General features: G+C 45.3%; 2 protein-coding genes across 2 annotated transcripts in view; one reads left to right on the top strand and one right to left on the bottom strand.

Annotated features, from left to right (window-relative positions):
• The window catches only part of Dusp27 (dual specificity phosphatase 27, atypical), a 38,157-nt gene extending 23,038 nt beyond the window's left edge, over positions 1 to 15,119 (bottom strand). Inside the window, exons 1-2 of the mRNA XM_004646032.2 lie at positions 15,007 to 15,119; positions 14,268 to 14,391 (exon numbers count right to left, since the gene is read on the bottom strand). Of these exons, the coding sequence (XP_004646089.1) occupies positions 14,268 to 14,377 (110 nt within the window). The 5' untranslated portion in view covers positions 14,378 to 14,391; positions 15,007 to 15,119. The remainder of the gene's footprint in view (positions 1 to 14,267; positions 14,392 to 15,006) is intronic.
• A 3,120-nt stretch (positions 15,120 to 18,239) lies between these two features.
• Positions 18,240 to 18,854, top strand: part of Gpa33 (glycoprotein A33) — a 38,003-nt gene continuing 37,388 nt past the window's right edge. Inside the window, exon 1 of the mRNA XM_023706312.1 lies at positions 18,240 to 18,374. Coding sequence (XP_023562080.1) covers positions 18,344 to 18,374 — 31 coding nt within the window. The 5' untranslated portion in view covers positions 18,240 to 18,343. The remainder of the gene's footprint in view (positions 18,375 to 18,854) is intronic.

Below are 18,854 nucleotides of genomic sequence, written 5' to 3'. Positions count from 1 at the left end.
GTGGAATGGAAGATTGAACTCAAGCCCTTGAGCTTGCCAGGTAAGTGCTTATTCTACTGAGCCATCTCCCAGGCCCCCTCTATTTTTTTCCTATCTTGGAAAGCCACCATTTCTCTTCTTTGTAGAAGTCCAGTATTTCTGGGTATACTCTTGGTTGTCACATTTTGCCACCAGATCTTTGGGCATGTCATTCCATCTCCTTCAGGCCTACAAAGTTTCTGCTGAAAAATTAGCTGTTAGTCTAAGGAGAGTTTCCTGAAATGTGACTTGTTTTTTCTTGCTGTCTTTAAAATTTTCTTTTTGTTGGACTTTTGACAGTTTGGCTACTATCTACCCCAGAGAAGATCTTTTCTTATCAAATTTATTAAAGGATCTTTGATTTTCCTGGACCAGGATCTCCATATATTTCTCAAAATCTAGGAACTTTTTAACTATTATTTCATGAATAAGTTTGCTGTGCCTTTCCCATTCTCTTTTGGAACACTCGTATCTCAAATATTTGATTGTTTTAAAGTGTCCCCTAAGGCTTACTTCAGTCTTATTGATTGGTTGGTTGGTCTAACTGAATTCTTTGACATGACCTGTCTTCAAGTTCATATTTTTTTCTTCTGCTTGATATAGTTTGTTGCTGAAGATCTCAACTGTATTTTATTTTTATTTTTTGACTCACTGAGTTTTGGGGGGTAGTCTATAGCTACAGAAGGACTGCGTTCCTTTGGAAATGTTATGTTGCATTGATTTTCATACTTTCTGTGTTCCCATGTTGATATTTGGCATCTCTACCTTTTTCTGTTTTTGTTTTTGAAATGTGTTTCGTACAGGTTCTCACTATACAACTCAGACTTGTAGTGATCCTCCTGTTTGCAGCTTCCCCAGCTCTGGGATTACAGGTGTGTGCCACCACACTTGGTCTTGTTGGCTACCTCCTCATGCGTGGGGGCAGGGCCAGTGTGACATGTGGTGCTGGGGATTGAGCCCCAGTCCCTGTGCTTGTCTAAGCAGGCTCTTAGTCCAATGAGCTATCTCGCCGGCCCTCCACCAGTTTTACAGAGTGGCTTTCATAGTAAAGAACTGTTTCCTAAGAGACCTAGGCTTAATTGCCTGTGTGTTACGCTTCTTTGACTTTGGTTTCAGCTGGGCACATTGTGTTCTCCGCACAGCTTCTTCCACTCTAACTGATGGTTTTGAGTGTGGTATATATAGCAGCAGGTTGTGGAGTCTATTTCTGCAGGCCATGCAAGGGTAGAGATACTCTAGAATCTCAGGCAGATGTGACATACAGCAGTGGGTAGCGGGGAGGAGGTATCCACGTAGGCCCGTGATGAGTCATGATGGCAGGAGTGTGGCTGTCACTTTTCATGGGCCATGCGAGGCTGAAGCCATCTTTGGACTCTGGATAGGTACGGAGCATCCTATGTACCAGCAATGGCAGCATGCTGTTTTCTCCACAGGCCATGTGGAGGTGGGGCTTCTCCAGTGGGCCCTGGCTACATGTAGCGCAGCTCCCTGGCAGCAGGATCAGGAGACCTGTGCAGTGCAGGGTGCACCTGTCAGCCTCCGGAGGCTGCATCCATACAGCAGCAGGACCACCCCCTATTGGCTTTTATTTCACAATGGCAGTGTGTAGCAGTAGCTTGTTGAAGAAGCCAGTTCGTGACCTGAATTCTCCTTCTGGAGCAGTATAGAGGAATGCACCCCTTGACAGCTCTCTACTGCATTTTGGACTCACAGAGCTACAGGACCAACAACACCTTAAAGCTTGGGCATCCACAATGCCAATGTGGGCCACTGGGAGCCTCCCATTTATCTTTCTCCTGTCACAGAACATACTGATCCAGACTGGGGCTGTGGGGTGGATACGGCAAGGTTCTCTGTTCCCTTCTTTACCAATTTCTCTGTGTTGTCCACGTTGCATACCAGCACTTTCTCCTGAATGTTTTAGCCAAACAGAATCTGTTTGTTCTTTGATTTTTCTTCTTCTTTTTCTTGAGTGTAGTACACCCTGCGCTTTCTCTGCAATCTTGTTTCTCTACAGAAAATCACGGCACTCTTAGGCCCTACCCACATACACCTCTTTGTTAGACTTCCTAGACTGCCAGTGGCAAAGCTGTTTTGCGACTATTAGGTTTACACCCAGTCAGCCATCTTACCAGACTCTCTTGAGACACACTTCAGTTTTCTGGCTACTGGCACTCTCCCTGGAGGTCGCAAGCTGCCCTATGAGAAGTCTGACTAATCTCAGACCATCAATATGAAAAGGCCACTGGTCAGCTGTCCCTTCTGAGCTCCCAGCCATGTGACTGAGTGATGGATCCTTCAACCTTTTGGACCATTTCAGCTGTTGCCATGTGACACAGACTTACGCTGTCCCACTAAGTGCTGTCTAAATGCCTCATTCACAAAAAGGGACCAAACAAAATTACTGCCTTCCTCAGGATGTTTGGGATTATTTGTTAAACATCAATAGATAAAGGGTCAGTGTTACTACCAGAGCCAATTTTGAGCAAACAATAAGGTGTTCTTCCTCTAGACAGTGATATAGAAGCTAATACAATCATCAGCTGACCCAAATGTACTGTGGAAAGGAAGCAATAACAACTAAAAACCCATATGGACGAGCAGAGCCTGCCTGGGTAGTGGATTTTGGAGACTTTCAGAGCAGTCTTCACTTTCAAATATCCATAGTTCATGAAGTAAGAATCAACATCTTGTATTTCATATTAATGTGAGTCCTACTTCCCTATCAACAATATTTAATAAGAGAATTTTATTATTTTATTAATAATACCATGTCTACTACTGTTAATAAAATGTGAATCACTTTGTTTGCTAAAAATCATATTACATATATTGAGATTTGGGACAAGACAAAACAAATCCACAGTGAGGAGTTTTGCATTGCAGAGGACTCAAAAGGGCTTCTTTTCTCAGTAGCCCCTCCTTTCTCCCACGAGGCCAGCTCTCTTTGCTCTCTGTGGACCTGTAGGATGCCGCATTCCCAAAAGGCTTTCTCACATTTCTCTCAGTGCAGTGGACACTGGGCTAGAACACACCTGAAGCCCCTCAGCTGTCAGGTGAGCAGAAAGATCCCACAAAGAGCTCAGAAACTGCAGTGGCGCAAGATGCTGACTTGGGAAAAATTCACAGGTACCCCGATTATTCCATTTCCCCTAAATAACACTGACTCAGATAGTGAGGGTTTGGTTCTAAGGGACAATAATAGGCATAGAGAAACTGCCCTAAACATAGCTGAATTCTGAGGCTGTGGTTTGGGTAGGGGAGAATTTGAAATTAAAATCTGAAAACAGAAATGGTAGAAAAACATTTTCCCTTCTCGTGAGTGTAAAGATTGAATTCAGAGGTTGAGCAGCAAGTGTGAGGAGGCCCAGGTAAAGTTGTGGATACTTTCGAGAAGTTGGCAGCTTTTCCACTGAGAAATGAGACAGTAGATTATCCGTAGGACTGGCAATGTCAGAAGTTGTTGACTTGAGCCTTTTACAGCTCAGCATATTAATATGGCTTTACTTTTTAATACCTTATTCTTATATTTTTCTGCTGGATGGTTAAGACCAAGGTAAAGCAAGACCTACATAACAAGAAATGTAACTTTTGTATCTGACAAGGTCAGTCAAATCCCCTCAGGATTTACCCTGAAACCCTGTACCGAGTTTGCAGATCCTTTGTCAGTGGATGAGTCACAGCCATTGCTTGACCAATTTGTTCTCTGTGAAGCCTGAGACAATGTTTTCTCTCTAGGTGACTCTCCTTAGGTGCATTATACATCATCAATCACTTTCCTTTGTGTCCTCATAATCTCCTTGATCAGAAAATTTGGGACATCACTAAGTTACAGGATGTTACAGTTCAGGTTTTCTTATGTCCTGAATTCTCACTGATCTTGAATGGCTAGGGCCAAAATGTTGGCTGTCCTTGTAGCCCTTCTTTTTGTCTAATTTTTGGTCTGTGAACTTAAGTTGTTAATTCTCCAGAAGAGAAGCATTTCCAGTCCTATGGATAACCCACTACTATTATGGACCTACTGGGCTGCATTGGATTATTTTGCTGAGTTCACACACCTACAATATTTAAATGGCAATGGAATACCCACCTCTGACAAAACTAAACAAAAAAGGGGGATACAAATGAAGGACCATTTTATAGTGGTATATGCAGAATAGTTAAGATATATATACAGCTACTTTCTCTTAGTTCAATGAGAAGAAAGGTTTGTACTAATATTGTTTGGACAGGATATCATGTCTGCATGTTGTACTCTGAAAAACTACTACAAAGACAGCAGTATGCAATGTATTAATTATTATAACTGTCCTGCTAACCTGTTTTGAAGCTGTCTCATTGCTATTTGTTTCTCAATAAAATTAATTAAAAAAGAGAGAGAAATGAAACAATAGAGATTTCCACCCAGCCGCACAGTGTTTCTATCCTTGGCTGCTCTGTATTACCCAGTGCAGAATGTGGGATGGATGCAGATTATAAATATTTTTATGAGTCACTGAAGGGAGATGTAAACCTAATAGCCATAAAACTGTTTTGGCATAGACACGGTCTATTAAGCCGAATAAAAGGGGTAGGTCTAAGAGGACTCCAGTTTCTTATGAGAAGCACGATTGCAGAGAAGAAAAAGAGGGAGGCAGGAAAGACTTGAACAACTGACCCTGTTGATATTTGCAAGGTCAGTAAGATGGCAGTCCCTGGAGGTTTTGATTTATGACTATGTCTGTGCCCCAGGCGGTGTCCCTGAGATGGAGTGAGATGACACTCACACCCTGATTAGAAAGCAGCAAGAGCTGGCTGTTGACTAAAGACAGGCAGGGACAAGGAGGATCTAGGATCGATATATACCTCATCACAGGAGCAGGAAGCAGCAGCTAAAAAGCCTTGAGGGTGAATTGAGCAAGGAACAATAAAGGGGAATTTGATGAACTTCCTAACCAAGAGCAGGAGACAGCACCGCTTCCTGTGAACATGTGCTTGTGCAATTACAGACTGTGCCACGTTAGTGTATCATGGAATCATTTCAGTGGGTTGCGACCAGTGTCTGGGAAAGGAAGGAGGAAGGAAGGGAGGAAGGGAGAGATAGAGGGGGAGGTAAAAGGGGAGGGAGGGAGGAAGAGTGGGTAGAGGGGCAGATGAAGGGGAAGATGGGAGGAAGGGGGAGACAGAGGGGGAGATGGAAGGGGGAGGGATGGAAGAATAAAGAAAGAAAAGAAGGGGGGAAAAGAGAAAGGAGGATGCAGACTGACACCAAACATTGCAACGATTAGTGTATTTGGGGAAATGACATAATGTGTACATCCCTGCGTGTACACCCATGTTGAATTATACATGCTCTGTCCTACTGCAGATTGTGGTCAGCAAAGCTCGAAAGATGCTGCTCTTGGTCCCTTGTCACACTCACCAGAACTGGACAAGGAATGGAGCAGAATTGGGGTCTCCCCACCAGCCATCCTGGGCTGAGCACTGCCTGTCAAGGCGTCCCTTGGAAATAAAATGGGAACCAAGGCTTGGGGGGGGGTGCATCTTCTTTGATTTGGGTTTTATGAAAAAGAACAGGTTCCTGAGCTCCTTCTAACTTCTAGTTGTTCAGTTTAGAGTCACACTGGTGACATTGAGGAACTGAGGAAGGAGAAATATCAGGAGAGGGAAAATGACTTTCAGCAAGCTGCCTCCTGTCAGATTAGCAGAAGAGAGAGGTAGAAAGATCTTCAGGAGAAGGGAACAAACAAGGGAAGGGAAGACTGGATGGAGGACAGGGTCGAGTTCCTGCAGGAAGCACAGTGAGCACACAAGGGTGACCCTTCGGGCCCACCTCCTACCCCGCCTCCACCACCAGGTTCCAGATGGGGCTTCGTTGGAGAGGAGAGGTGGCAGCCTGTGCTCAGGAGCCCCACAGAGTAGAGGGAAAAGGCCTGGCCAGACACCAAGGAACCCTGAAACACTGAAAAGACCTGAAAAGCCAAAGCAAGAGATGGATTCTGACTTTGAAAAACAAGAGAAAGAAATAATTCTTCAACTCAGGACCCAGAAGAGAATGCTTTGCTCCTGCTTTGGAAAGGAGGAGATGCCTAGAATTGGTCAAGAAGGAAGGGACAGACAGAGGTAGCTTTGCACGGAGCACCCATCGATTGGGCTTCACGTATTTGGTTATGGGGAAAAAGAGAAGCTCTTGCTAAGGTGCCCTGCTGAACAGAAGGGTTTCACATTTTTCTCTTCTTTTGTGGTTTTGGGGGTTGAACTAGCCAACTAGGCCTAGCTAACTAGGCCTTTGAACTAGCTCCCCTGCCTTTTAAAAAAATTTGTCATCTCGAGACCCCAAGTTGCTGATTCAGTAAATTGCTCAGACTAGGCTTGAATTTGTGACCCTCCTGCCTCAGCCTCCTAGAATGATGGGATTACAGGCACATACCACCCTACCAAGCTAGGTTTTATATTTCAGGGTTACGTCAAGATCACTTTCAAGCAGCAATGGTGAGCCTATGGCACGTGTGCCACGGCCGGCTGTTTGCTATCGCTGAATGCCCTGAAGGTTCGCCATCACCGGTACAGGGAGTCTTGCCAGATCAGCACATGAGTGAGTCTTGAGCTGTCTTCCAACAGTTTTCTGACAGAAAGAATGGCTCAGTAAGCCAAGGCTGGAATGTGAGGCACCAGACTAGTGCAGAAACAAGGACGTGGCCCTCTTCTCCACAGTCTACACACTTTCCCAGGCTCGTAATTCCCCCTCGGATGAGATTTTATAGATGAAGCACGGAATAGGAAGGCTTTCTGTCTGGACAGCAGGCAGGCTTCCTCTGTGAACTAACCTGCCTGACTGGTAGTGGCTGTTTGGAGCTCTGAGTGAAGGCCATGAGGCCCTGTCCTCATTCCCTGGGAAAGAGCGCAGTCATGTCCACCAGCACCTGAAGTGGGGGCTGTCAGGGATTGAACGGTGGCCCTCCAGAAAGGTGGCTCTCCCATGGCTCCTGTATGTAACTTTTTAAAAATAGAAGCCTCACTACTGATGCAATTAAGTTAAACATCCTGAGATGAGATCACCCTGGGTGAGGATGGACGCTGAGGCCAATGACAAGTTCCTATGTAAGAGAAGGGGAGAAGGACAGAGGGAGGGGTGGACAGAGATGGGACAGATGCTGCCACAGACAAGAAACACTGGGTGGCCGCCAAAACCGGGAGGAGCTGAGGAAGAGCCCTCCTGGGGGCCCTTGAAGGGAGCGTGGCTTTGCTGCTACCTGAAGGCAGGACTTCTGGTTTCCCAAACCATCAGAAAGACACAAACCTTTAGCTAAAGAGAGGAAACCCAGGGCAGGAATTTTAGGGCCTTCCCATGTGCAAGGAGGCTGCTGGAGCGGGTGGCCATGAGCAGGAAGGAACTCTGTTCCCGAGAACCAGCCCTCACTTCCAGGAAGCTCGCGTGAGTGGGACACCAGTGCAGTAGAGCTTCTTGCTGTTGAAGCTACCAAAATGAACTGGCTGTCAAACATCGTTCCTAGGATGGACTCGGAAGAGAGCTGCCGCTTATCAGATTCCTGCTGTTCCTTTCTGCACAGTGTCTTCTTCATTCTACGCCCCTGGGTAAACCTAGCGCAGCGGTGCTACCGGTAAGTGATCTATGAGCTCCCAGGCCGCCTCTGTGTTGGTTTCCGTTACACCACTAAAATTTTTCTCACAGCACCATGCTGCTTCATAAAAGAACGTTTTCCTGATTTTTTCCCAAGGCTTTTTGAAAAATAGGTTTGTTTGAGGTATGATTGATATAAAATGCGCATTTTAAATGTACAGTGAGATTTGGCATCTGTAAAAACCTCTCCAGCCCCAAGGCTATGACTCAGTCATCATCCCACTGCTCTTTCTCATGCCTACTTGTAAGCCCTGCGTGTTGCCCTCCCCGCCCTGTCCCCACCCACCCTGCTGTGACTGCACCATAGGGAAGAGCTTGAGCTCAGACCTTCTACATTTGCACTCTTTTTGTCTGACTGCAGTCACTCAGCATAATTATGTTGAGATTTACTCATACTGTTGTATGAATCGATATTTCCTTGTTCATTGCTGTGCAGCATTCCTATTTATAAATATACCACGATGTATTCATTCATTCATCCACTTGCTGATGAACACTTGGATTGTTTCTATTTTCTGAGCTATCAAATAAAACTGCTATGAATAGTCACGTACAAGGCTTTATATAAACAATGGGCTTTCATTTCAATTGGATAAATATCTAGAAAGTCTGAATCATATAGGCACAGTTTTAAGTAGGTATATGTTTAACTTTATAAGAAATGACACAGGTTGTAGACTAATCACACCATTTTAAATTCTCACCAGCAATATAGGAAGGTTCTGGGTAGTTTACATTCCCACCCACATTTGGTTGGTCTGTTTAATTTCATTAATTCTAGCAGACATGTAATAATCACTTTTGTTTTAATCTGCACTTCCCTAATGCTAAAGATTTTGACCATTTTTATATTATTGTTTACTACCATATTTTTTTGTGAAGTGTATGTGCAAATCTTTTGTCCCTTGTTAAACTGAGGTGGTTCTTAATTATTAGATTTTGAGAGTTTTAAAAAGCATATTCCAAGGGCTGACCTGATAGCTTAGGCAGAGCACAGTGGCTGTCCTGGATCCCCGGGCCTGCCATACCAGCCCCACCCCCAGGGCTCACTGAGGCGATTGAGACTAGGCATGGTGGCACATGCCTGTAATCCCAGCACTTGGGAGGCTGTGAACAGGAGAATCACTAGAGTCCAATCTATGTAATGAGACCCTGAACACCCTGTAGACCCTTCCCTAAATACAGGAGGAAAAAAAAAGGCATCTTCCAATTCAGGGCCTTTATCAAATACACTTTCACCCAGTCTGAAACACAGTGGGTGTATTGGCTTGGGCTGCTTTCAGCCCAGTTCTGTGTAGCTAAGTAGGACTGATTGGTGATAGTTCTAGTCCCTGTGCAGCCCCTTGTACCTCTGATTTCATGGTGACACTGCACAAAGAGGTGACCAGCAAAGCATTGCCACCTGCATACCTTCCTTGAAGATTTCTGAGGGCCGGCTGACTCAAATTCTACTGCTAGATAGCAATTCAGAAATATGCACATGCCAAGCGGGGCATCGGAGCCCACTGGGTACAGCAGTATCACAGAGAACCTAGAGCAAAAACTTTTGCTCAGAATGAGGGGCCAAGTCTTCAGGACACAGCTACTCCACCTAGGAATCTTCCAGGCTGGGCCATTTTTGCCTAGGGAGGTGGGCTGGCAGAAGGGCTGATGGAAGGGCTGAGGGCTGAGTGACAGCACACACACACACACACACACACACACACACACACCAGTTAACCAAGCCTTGTTGTCCTGTGGCAGGTTAATGTTAGGGCCTCCTACATGCCCTTTCAGTGACCCCAGCCACTTGTGCTTGTACTGTCTAATTGCTTCCCCAACAAATAATCTGAGAAGCTCAATCCCACCAAAGTGACAGACAGTTCACAAAACGCCTGTCCTTAGGGCTGTCTTTTTAAAGATAGCCACCAGACTTTGTCTAGCCTAGAGTGAGTTGGTCAGCACATCCTGATCTTAGAAATTCCATACCCTTAATGACTCCTAGCTGCTGAACATCCCAGCCCTGACCTGCTGCTGCACAGATGTGCCTGTTTCTGCTCACTGTGTGTCAGGAGAGAGCCTGCTGGGTCAGGACAGCTGTGTGACAGCTGTAGCGGAGCCTGCGAAATTGTGCCACGTGGTTGTGCACACTCACTGGCAGTGATTGGGCCTTCTGATCACTTCACACCCTCACTGGCACTGCTAGTGTCTGTACTGTTGAGTGTGCTGGTGGCTATGGAGTTGTATGGAGTTGTGGTTGGAATTTAATTTTTTACTTTGTTTTTCACACTGATTTTTTCCTTATTTTTTTCTGAGTCAAAAGAAATTTGTTAATGTATTCCTAGTCTAATATGTATGTATGAATATATATCTATATATTCCATGTGCCTGTGATAAGAATGTGTATCCTTCCACTGCCGGGTACATGTTCTAATAATGTCAGTTAGGTTAGTTTTCTTCATTGTGTTGCCCAAGCTTCCTATGTTCTGGATGATTTTTTTTTTCCTCATTCTATCAGAACAGGGACATAGTTTTGTTAAATATACATTTGACTAAGACTGTGAGATTTAATTTTGTCTTTAGTTTTGTCAAATTTTTTGCTTTCTAAAATTTGAAGTCCTTATATTTGTTGCTCTCTAACATAGTCATGTCTTCTGGTGGACTGAACTCTCAGCCCCATGACATGTCCCTCCTCAGCGCTAGGAAGCTGTCAAATCTCCTTCGCCTGCTATCTGTATAGCTCCACTGGCTGGTGTTCATCTGTGTTTCTAAGACACATGCTTGTACTTTCCAAAGACTACCACAGGATTTCCCACCCTGCTTCCCCCTTTACGATGTGACCTTGGTACTCCTCTGTGGGCTAATAGGACCTGTGAGGCCTCCCTTTGGGACCTTCTGACAACAGAGCACAGGGGACACGGCACGGTGTGATTTTTTCAGGCAGGTCATGAAAATTCAGTGCACTTTGGTCTTGTTCTTTTGGGTGGAACTTGTAGAATTTATCAGCCGTGTTTTGAGAAAGCCCAGCCTGGTCTTCACGGGGTGAGCGCATGGAAAGATGGTCCTAGCAGCTCTGGCCCAGATCCCAGGTGAGTCACACCGCGAGCTGCTGGGTAGAAGAGGCCTCTGTGACAGCAGCCCTCACTGTTGAATCAGCCTCTGACCCACAGTCGTCCCATCCATCAGGTCCCTGCAGCTGAGGCCTCAGGTAACTCAGAAACCCAGACAGCCCCTGGTGCTTGCTCAGGGGCCTAATTACCACCTTGATAAAATAGTTATTTTATGACTTTAAACTTTGAAATTATGACCAACAGTAACTGGAATAGTAGCATAAATTCTCTTTTCTTCTTTGACCTTTGTATATTTTTAAAGTGTGTCTCTTCTAAGTAGTGTGTGGACTTCTTAAAAATTAAGTCTGGTGCATTTGGGTGCTGCATGCCTGCAATCCCTGCACTTGGGAGGCTGAAGCAGGCAGGTCACATAAGTTCGAGGCCAACATGCATTGTATAGTGAGGCCCTGTCACAATAAAACTATCAAAAAAAAAAAAAAGTCTCACAATCTTTGTCTTTTAACTGGAATTTAAGTTTAATGTAAGTTTTTATATATTTGGGCTTAAACCTTCTATCCCACTTTCTCCTTATTCATTGTGCTTTTTCAGTATTCCTTTCTTTTTCTTTCTTTATTGAAGGGTTGGTTGTATTTTTAAAGTTATTTATTTATTTACTTATTTATTTAGTACAGGGTCTCTCTACACAGGTTAGACTCATAGTGATCCTCCTGTCTCAGCCACCCCGGGGCTGGGATTACAGGTGTGCACCACCACACTGGGTTTTGGGGCTGACACAGCAGCATGGCGTGTGGGGATGGAACCTAGGTCCTTGCACTTGCCAGGCAGGTGCTTAGACCTCTAAGATATCTCCTCAGCCCAGTTGATTGCGTTTTATTCACATGTTTTGCTTTTGAGCTATGCACTAGTCGTAGATTGTGGTGTAACTATTTCTAGAGTTACACAGGAATTGCAACATTCTGGACCTCTCACCCAAGCTTCCAGTTTCAGTTAACCTTTAAAGGTAACTGCTATCAAGCTGAGACAAGAAAGACATGAATTAGAGCTAAAACCTATACCTAGGTAAGAACCTTAGCTGTGATTACTAACCCTAGTAGGTGGTCTGGTCTACATAGATGGGAAACCTGTGAGTTTTGGAAGAGATCATAAAGAAACTAAGAAATTCTTTTTTCTAAATTTATGTATCTGGCATAGGGTCTCTACCAGTTGGCACTCATAGTGATCCTCTGTTTCAGCTTCCCCAGAGCTGGGATTACAGGTGTGCACCACCATGCCCGGTTTTGGTGGCCGGCTAGTGGGCCCGGCACAGCATGCAGTACGGAGATCCAACCCAGGTCCTTGTACTTGCCAGGCAGGGGCTTAAGACTACTGAGCTATCTCCCCAGCCCCAGAAACTAAGAACTTCTAGAAAGCCTTTGGGACCTGGAAGTGGTAGCTCTAGGGGCCTGCGGCACAAGGATCACAAACTGACCCCAGCCTGGGCAACTTATCAAGATCTTATCTCAATAATAATGAAAGAGGTCTGGGGCTACAGATCAGTATGAGGATTCAATCCCTAGTAGCCTTCCCACCACCCATTGCTGCACTACACACACACACAAAATCTGTGGGAGGCATAAACTTTAAAGCAACACTGGACTCCCCAAATTTCCATGAGCAAGACATAGTCTGCAAAAGTTATTCAATCTTCAAGGAAGAAGGGAAATCCCACCCCACCTCAGGTGTGGCTATGAAGCATAATTGACCAGGAAGTTGCCCAGAGGGAGGACCAGAGGCCAAGGAGAGCAAGAGATGAGAGAGTTCCTTCAAAGAGCTGCATCACTGTTAATTCAGATATCTCCCCACCTATGGAGCAGATAGGTTCACAGGACTGAATCCCAGAACTGCTGTAGCTCCCCTTCCTCTCTGGTGAGAAGGGAACTTCCTGGACTGGTTTGTGGCCAGAACACAAGGTGTTGCACTCAGGTCTGAGGAAGAAGAGGCTCTCACTGGAGAACATGGCCCTTGCACTACAGATGCAGCAGTTGCCATGTGGGATTTGAAGGTGTTTCTTTTGGGAGGCAGTGAGTGTGTTCGATGAGTGGGAAAAGATAATGTAGATAAACTGTGGGAGGAGTGTGTTGTGGCCAAGATTACTCTGAATCCTCTTTTCTGGACATCCAGGACCTTTTCCACAGAGCTTATTTCCCATCCTTCCTTGCAAGAAAACATGGCCTTGCTGAATTCTACACAATGGAATATAAGTGGGAGGGAAGCAACCATTTTCAGCCCATGAAACCCTCCTGGGACACTCTCTGTGCTCTCTGCCATGTTGTCTTGATGCTGACAAGCGCAGTGACATTAGATGCCATGCTTTAAAACTGTGAGCCCCTAAGCCAGAAAGGGCCTTGGCTCCTGTCCCTTGCTCAGGTATCTGTTTGGAATCCATTACAGCAAGAAAGCAAAATCTGATTGATCTGATGGCCAGCATTATTCTAATACACAAAATGTCACCCCCAACCACACACAAGCTATCTCTACCCTGACATAGGTGTATAAGAGGGGAGGGATACACGTTAAGTCTTTCGATCATGACAGTTAATTTCTAAGTGGAAAGGTAAACTGAATTACAAGGAAGAAGTCTGTAAGTTGCCTCCTGGCAAAGTGCCAGGGCTCCCGTCTTTCTCTAGTGAGGAAGCCCTCGAACCCTGAGGGAAGGAGACAGGTAGTACATTGGAGAACAGAGAGAAAGCAAAGGCAAACAGACTATGGATACTTAGAATTCTTTGCATCAATTTGGTGACAGAGGAGCTCTGTTTAGAAGTCAGGTCTCTCCTGTCACCGAAAGCAGAGGAGAGGGGACAGGCACATTCATACACAGATGTTTTTGGCAGATGAGGAAGAATGGCTTTCTTCATTCTTATGCATTTTTTTTAAAAATCACACCAATTTGTTATTCTACATCATTGCATATCTTTAATATTTTTAATGGAAAAGGAAGTTTTAAATTATTTGCTATAAAATAAAGAGAACTCCCCAGGAAGGTATGTATTTGTCTCTGGACGCCTGCAGTGTTCCCCCAGGCAGGCTTAGATTCCAGTATAAATGAAACTGCTTGAGATTATGGGGGAAAAATTGTTTCCCTACGAGGACTTGGTCCTATGGGCCTCTCCACTCCTGAGCCCTTTAGTATAGGTCCCTGACCTGTGGACCCCACTTCAGCCCCAGTCCTCAGAGTGAAGCCTGAAGGGCAGGCCTGCCCAATCCCTAGTCGTCTTCTGAGGCTTCAGCCAACACCCTCACCTTCAGGAAGCCTCCTGTGGCCCTTCCAAGTCCACTTGCTCCCTGCTGTGGCCCACTACCACCTGGCCTCCAGAGGTACTATTACCTAGATTTGCCATGGCATCTTGTTGTTAGTGTGCTTGACTCCTCCAGAAAGCAGGACACCTAGATGCGCTGTCATGTTGCTGCATGCATAAGCTGTGGTGGTGGCTCTGTGTCCCTGGCTCTGGGTCCCCAGGGACACCCCTCACTAACCCCCCTCCCCTACTCTCTGCACTGGCCACAATCTTCGGCATGAGAGTCGGGCCACACACACTTACTGGCTGGGTGAAGGGCTCCGGAGGTAGCGCGCCTGCACTGCCCTTACGTCAGCTTCATCTTCCTCGCCTGGAACCACCTGCTCCTCCTCTGGCTTCCCACTGGTCGCCATGATGGCCTGTCAGCCTGTGGGTTTGGCCAGAGAGAGGTGGTTAGGGAATCGGGTTCCAGAGTCTTGTCTGGTGAGAGGACGTGTCTGTAATGCCACTTTGGGAATGGGAATGGGAATAGGAAGGCTACCAGGTCCTAGGACCTGGGAAAGTAAAGGACCCAGCCCAGCTATTGTTCACAGGACACCAAGAATCTCGTGCCAGCTGGGCTAGCAGCCATCTTGGAGACAACATGGAAGAACGGCTAACTTGGCTCCTCTCACAGTTTCCAGGAGGAAGTAGTGAGGAGAGCCAGTCTCTACCATAGCAAAAGAGGTTGAAAGGTACTGATATCCTCTGACTAGAAAGATTTTCTGTTGAAATTACAGGGTGTGCCTGGGCGTGTATGCACACTCACACTGAACCAGTGTGCATACCTGTTGTCTCTGCTGGGAGAGGAGGCACTGGCTTTCCTCACTGATTCTAACGGAGGCCACAAGAGCCAAGGCCTTGTGCTCGAGTGCCATCCCACAGCCCGTTAAGCCACACAGAGTCTCCCACAGCTGGTCCCAGATATCCCAAAGGCAGGCTGCCACCCCTTTCCTTCTGAGTTGAGGCTCCTGGATACAAAAGGAGGGGGAAACACACTCACCACTGCTGGCCTGTGCGTCCACCCCAGGGCTGAGGTCCCAGATGAAGTGACCAGAAGCACAACCAGTGACAGAGGGACTTGCTCCTCTCCTCAGCTTAGTGTCTGAGGGGCAGGACAGCTGTTAACAAGAAATCTTAGCCATGCTCTAAATTTAGCCTCTAGCTCCCAGACTGGCAGGTCTCTGGCAGGCAGGAATGTAGTTCTCAGGACCAGTCAGAAAGCAGGCCTCCCTTACTTAACTCTTTCCCTCCTGCCTGGCTCTCTGGACACTGACCTTTGGCAGTGGAGTTGGAAGACCCTCACCCTCTGTAGATGAAGAGGCCAGAAGAGGCAGCTTCCTCTGGCTGTTTTCTTCATATCCTTCCACCTGGGTTGCCTGTTCAGAGGTTTTCCAGAAGACAATTTAAGTGAACAGGTCAGAGGGAGTAAATAAATGTACTTCCACCTCCTTCCTGGCAGCTTAGAGAGACCTAGAAAAAAATCCCAACACACAGAAGCAGGAGAGTCCATAGATGGTAGATAGATAGATAGATAGATAGATAGATAGATAGATAGATAGACAGACAGGCAGGGAACTACAAGTCATTTCTTGTACCTACAGTGAAATTTCTTTTAATAGAAATATCTCTTCTCAGTAAACTTCAGCTAACTGGGAAGTTTCACTTCCTTTCTATATCCTCTACCTGTACTCCACTCATAGTCCTTGGTGACAGATAACTGACGAGGCTTGGTGGCATAAAAATTCCAGAATGTCATCCTAACCTGCCTCACCACACTCCAGCCTCCATCACGATGATCAAAACAAAACCCAGTAGTTCACACCTCTTGTCCTACATATTCTATAATTACTCCTTTTGGTTTTGTTTCAAAACCTTGGGGGCATTCATTGTTTTAAAGATAAAAAGAAATGGGTACAGAATCTCAAAATACGATGATAGGAAATTAACAATGTCTATTATGTTACATGTTGTTATCTTCAAAATAGTTGCTCAAATTACCAAGTACAGGCATGCAAAATTGATCAAACAGTATAAGCACTACCTGTTCCCTTCAATGAACTAATAGAAATTAATAGTGAAATTATCTTACCTATCTTGTATATGTATGTGTATATTCCTTCCTTTTTTTCTCCCTCCCCTATCCCAGTTACTTATCCATTCTTCAATTCATCCATTCACTGATCTACCCATTTGCGAATATTTGCTGACTGCTTACTATTCATCAGGCACTGTACTTGACTAAAATTAGTAGCTTAAGGTTACCTTTAGGTTCCTAGCTAGGTGGAACAATGCCCAGGAATAGTATCCTTAGAGATTGGCTGAATGAATGACTGAGCTCACTATTTATTAAGAGCAATGAGACACAGGTCCAAAATAACCCAAGCATAAGACAGAATGTAGTTAGCGCCCTAAAAGAGATCCAGAGTGCTGTGTGAGTTCAGAGGAGGAGAGAGCTCCTGCACCAGAATAAGTTAGGCAAGGCTTCATGGAAGAGATGGAGACATAGGAGCTGGCTTCTAAAGGACAAGTTAGATTGTAATGGCTGATACACTGGGGGAAGGAAAACCAGAGAGGACCAGCGGACAAGTTTTTAGGCTAGGAAAGTAGTAAGAGAGTTGGGTATGAAGAGATGTCTGAGTCAAAGCATAAACTACACATTCTGGAAGGTGGTCTACATTGTAGACAGATGCATGAATGGCCTAAAGACCAACTTAAGGAGCTAGATTTCACTTGTCAGGTTCTGCAGAGTCAGGGATAGCCCCAGAGCAGGGAAGTGACATTGTTGGGGCATTAGGGTAGGAAGACTGATTTGACAATAGTACCATAAAGGGCCAGGGCTGAAAAATTATTGCACACAATAAAAGAACTCAATAAAATGGCTAAGTAAAATGCAGTAGCTTTTGTATATCAAACAAGCCTCGTAGCCATAAAGTATTGATAACATAATTTATGTGGAAATATTGAATCCACAATGCAATGAAATAATGGGGAAAGTAGTTGTAATGTTATCACATCCAAAAGATAGTTTCCCTAATATACAAAGATCTACAAGAAATCAACAAACTAAAGACCAAGAACCTAATATGAACATGGGCAAGTGAATTATTATCCAGAGTCAGAAAATGAAATACCATGTAGTATTATATGAAGTATGTCTGAGAAATTCAGTGACTCTCTAAACTTTTAAAGATTTGTTACAAGTTGTAATTGAATCTCTTTGAAAATCCTCCCCCTTGTTTTGAATACATTTACCCCATCACTCTTGTCACTTTCTGAAGTGGTTCTGGAAGTCCCCTTTTGTGAATGTGTTATGTTGTCAAGCCTGTCTTGATGTTCTCATTTGACTCAACTGTTCGCTTTCCTTGGTCATTCTGACTTTGGGAAAGAGCCACCCAATGTCAGATAGGTGAACAAGGTGGATGAGGATGTAATATCATGTTTTCATGAGCCTGCCTTTTTCCTGGGTGGCACTCAGAAGCAGCTGTCCCCATAGTTTTGATCGCACCTCAGAAAGACACTGAAATATTTTAACTAAAAAAAAATTACACCCTTCATTATAGACAGTGATAGGAGATATACTCTAATACATGTTATATCTATGGAAGAGACTGACACCAGTGGCTTCCCCACAGGATGTATCACACTTCAGGTAGGGTGAACAGCATCCTAATTTGCTTGGGACTAAGGTGATTCCCAGGGCATGATACTTTTGGGTTAAAAACCTAGGTAGTCCCTGTAAGACTGCCTGCCCCAAGGTGGTTGCATTGTCTCAAAGACTATCTTCTTTGTTTACTTGGGCATTTGCTATGTTTCCAACCATATTATAAACTCTGGGGAAAGGGCTTCCTGTCTTTTCCACTACTGTGTGTCTGTCTTGGTGTGGAGGAGATTGAGACCAGGAGGAAAGTGGATCAAATCATATTAGGTCTCAGAGTGTTTTAGCAAATGTGAGCAACGCCCTTCTTTTACTCGCTTGGAATCCCATCTTCTTAATAAGCGGCAACAGCTTCCGTCAGTTATGAGAGAGGCCCACACCTTAGTGCAAGGCCCAGGACTTTGTACACCTGCTAACTAGGAAGAAGACAGAGAGGTGACTGGCTCCAGAGGAAAGTAGGAAAGACTCCTCTTGGGACCTTCGCAGCAATAGGTGGAGCACAAGCCCAACCCCATCAGCAAGCTCACCTGCCAGTTCAGAGGAGGGCGGGCCTGTGGGTGAGTCTGGGCAGAGGTGGACAGGACAAGAAGAACTGCAGAGAACTCAGGCTGGCCAGGCCACAGGTTGGTGCGCGCCACTGTTGGAATTGGAGTGGAGAGGGAGCAAGACCGCAGAAAGAAAGATGCAGCCAGTGCTGTGGGTGCTGTGTGCAGGTGAGTGAGTCCTTCCTGTCCGGTGCCCAGGGTGGGTGTGGCCCAGGGGCCACGGGCCGAAGGAGAGGCTGTGGGCAGAGCGACTTATTCTCTGTTCCGGGCCAGTGCCCAGGCCAGAATGGCTTTCATCTGCATATTAGTAAATAAAATCCCAGCCCTTTGCTGAAATGAAGAACTCAGAGGACTCTCAAGACCACTTTTTCCTGTGTCAAATTAGATCATAGTGTTACTGGGCTTTAGGGTCCTAGAAACTCCTTCTAAAGTTGGTTTCTAGGTTCTTTCTCTGCTGAATAAAGAATTGGTTAAGACAAGTGCAAATGGTAATAAAGTTTTACATTTGATAAAGAAAGAAAAAGAAATAGACTCTGCAGAGTGAATTTGGGCCCTGTAAAAGCAGGAAAGGGGGACCGGGGAGATAGCTCAGTGGAATAAGCGTTTCCCTGGCAAGTGCAAAGGCCTGAGTTCAAACCCCGGTTCTGA

Source organism: Octodon degus, unplaced genomic scaffold, assembly GCF_000260255.1.
Source record: "Octodon degus isolate 3935 unplaced genomic scaffold, OctDeg1.0 scaffold00250, whole genome shotgun sequence".
Lineage (NCBI taxonomy): Eukaryota > Metazoa > Chordata > Mammalia > Rodentia > Octodontidae > Octodon > Octodon degus.
Note: the sequence above shows the minus strand (reverse complement) of the source record. Positions and strands in the feature narration are given on the sequence as shown.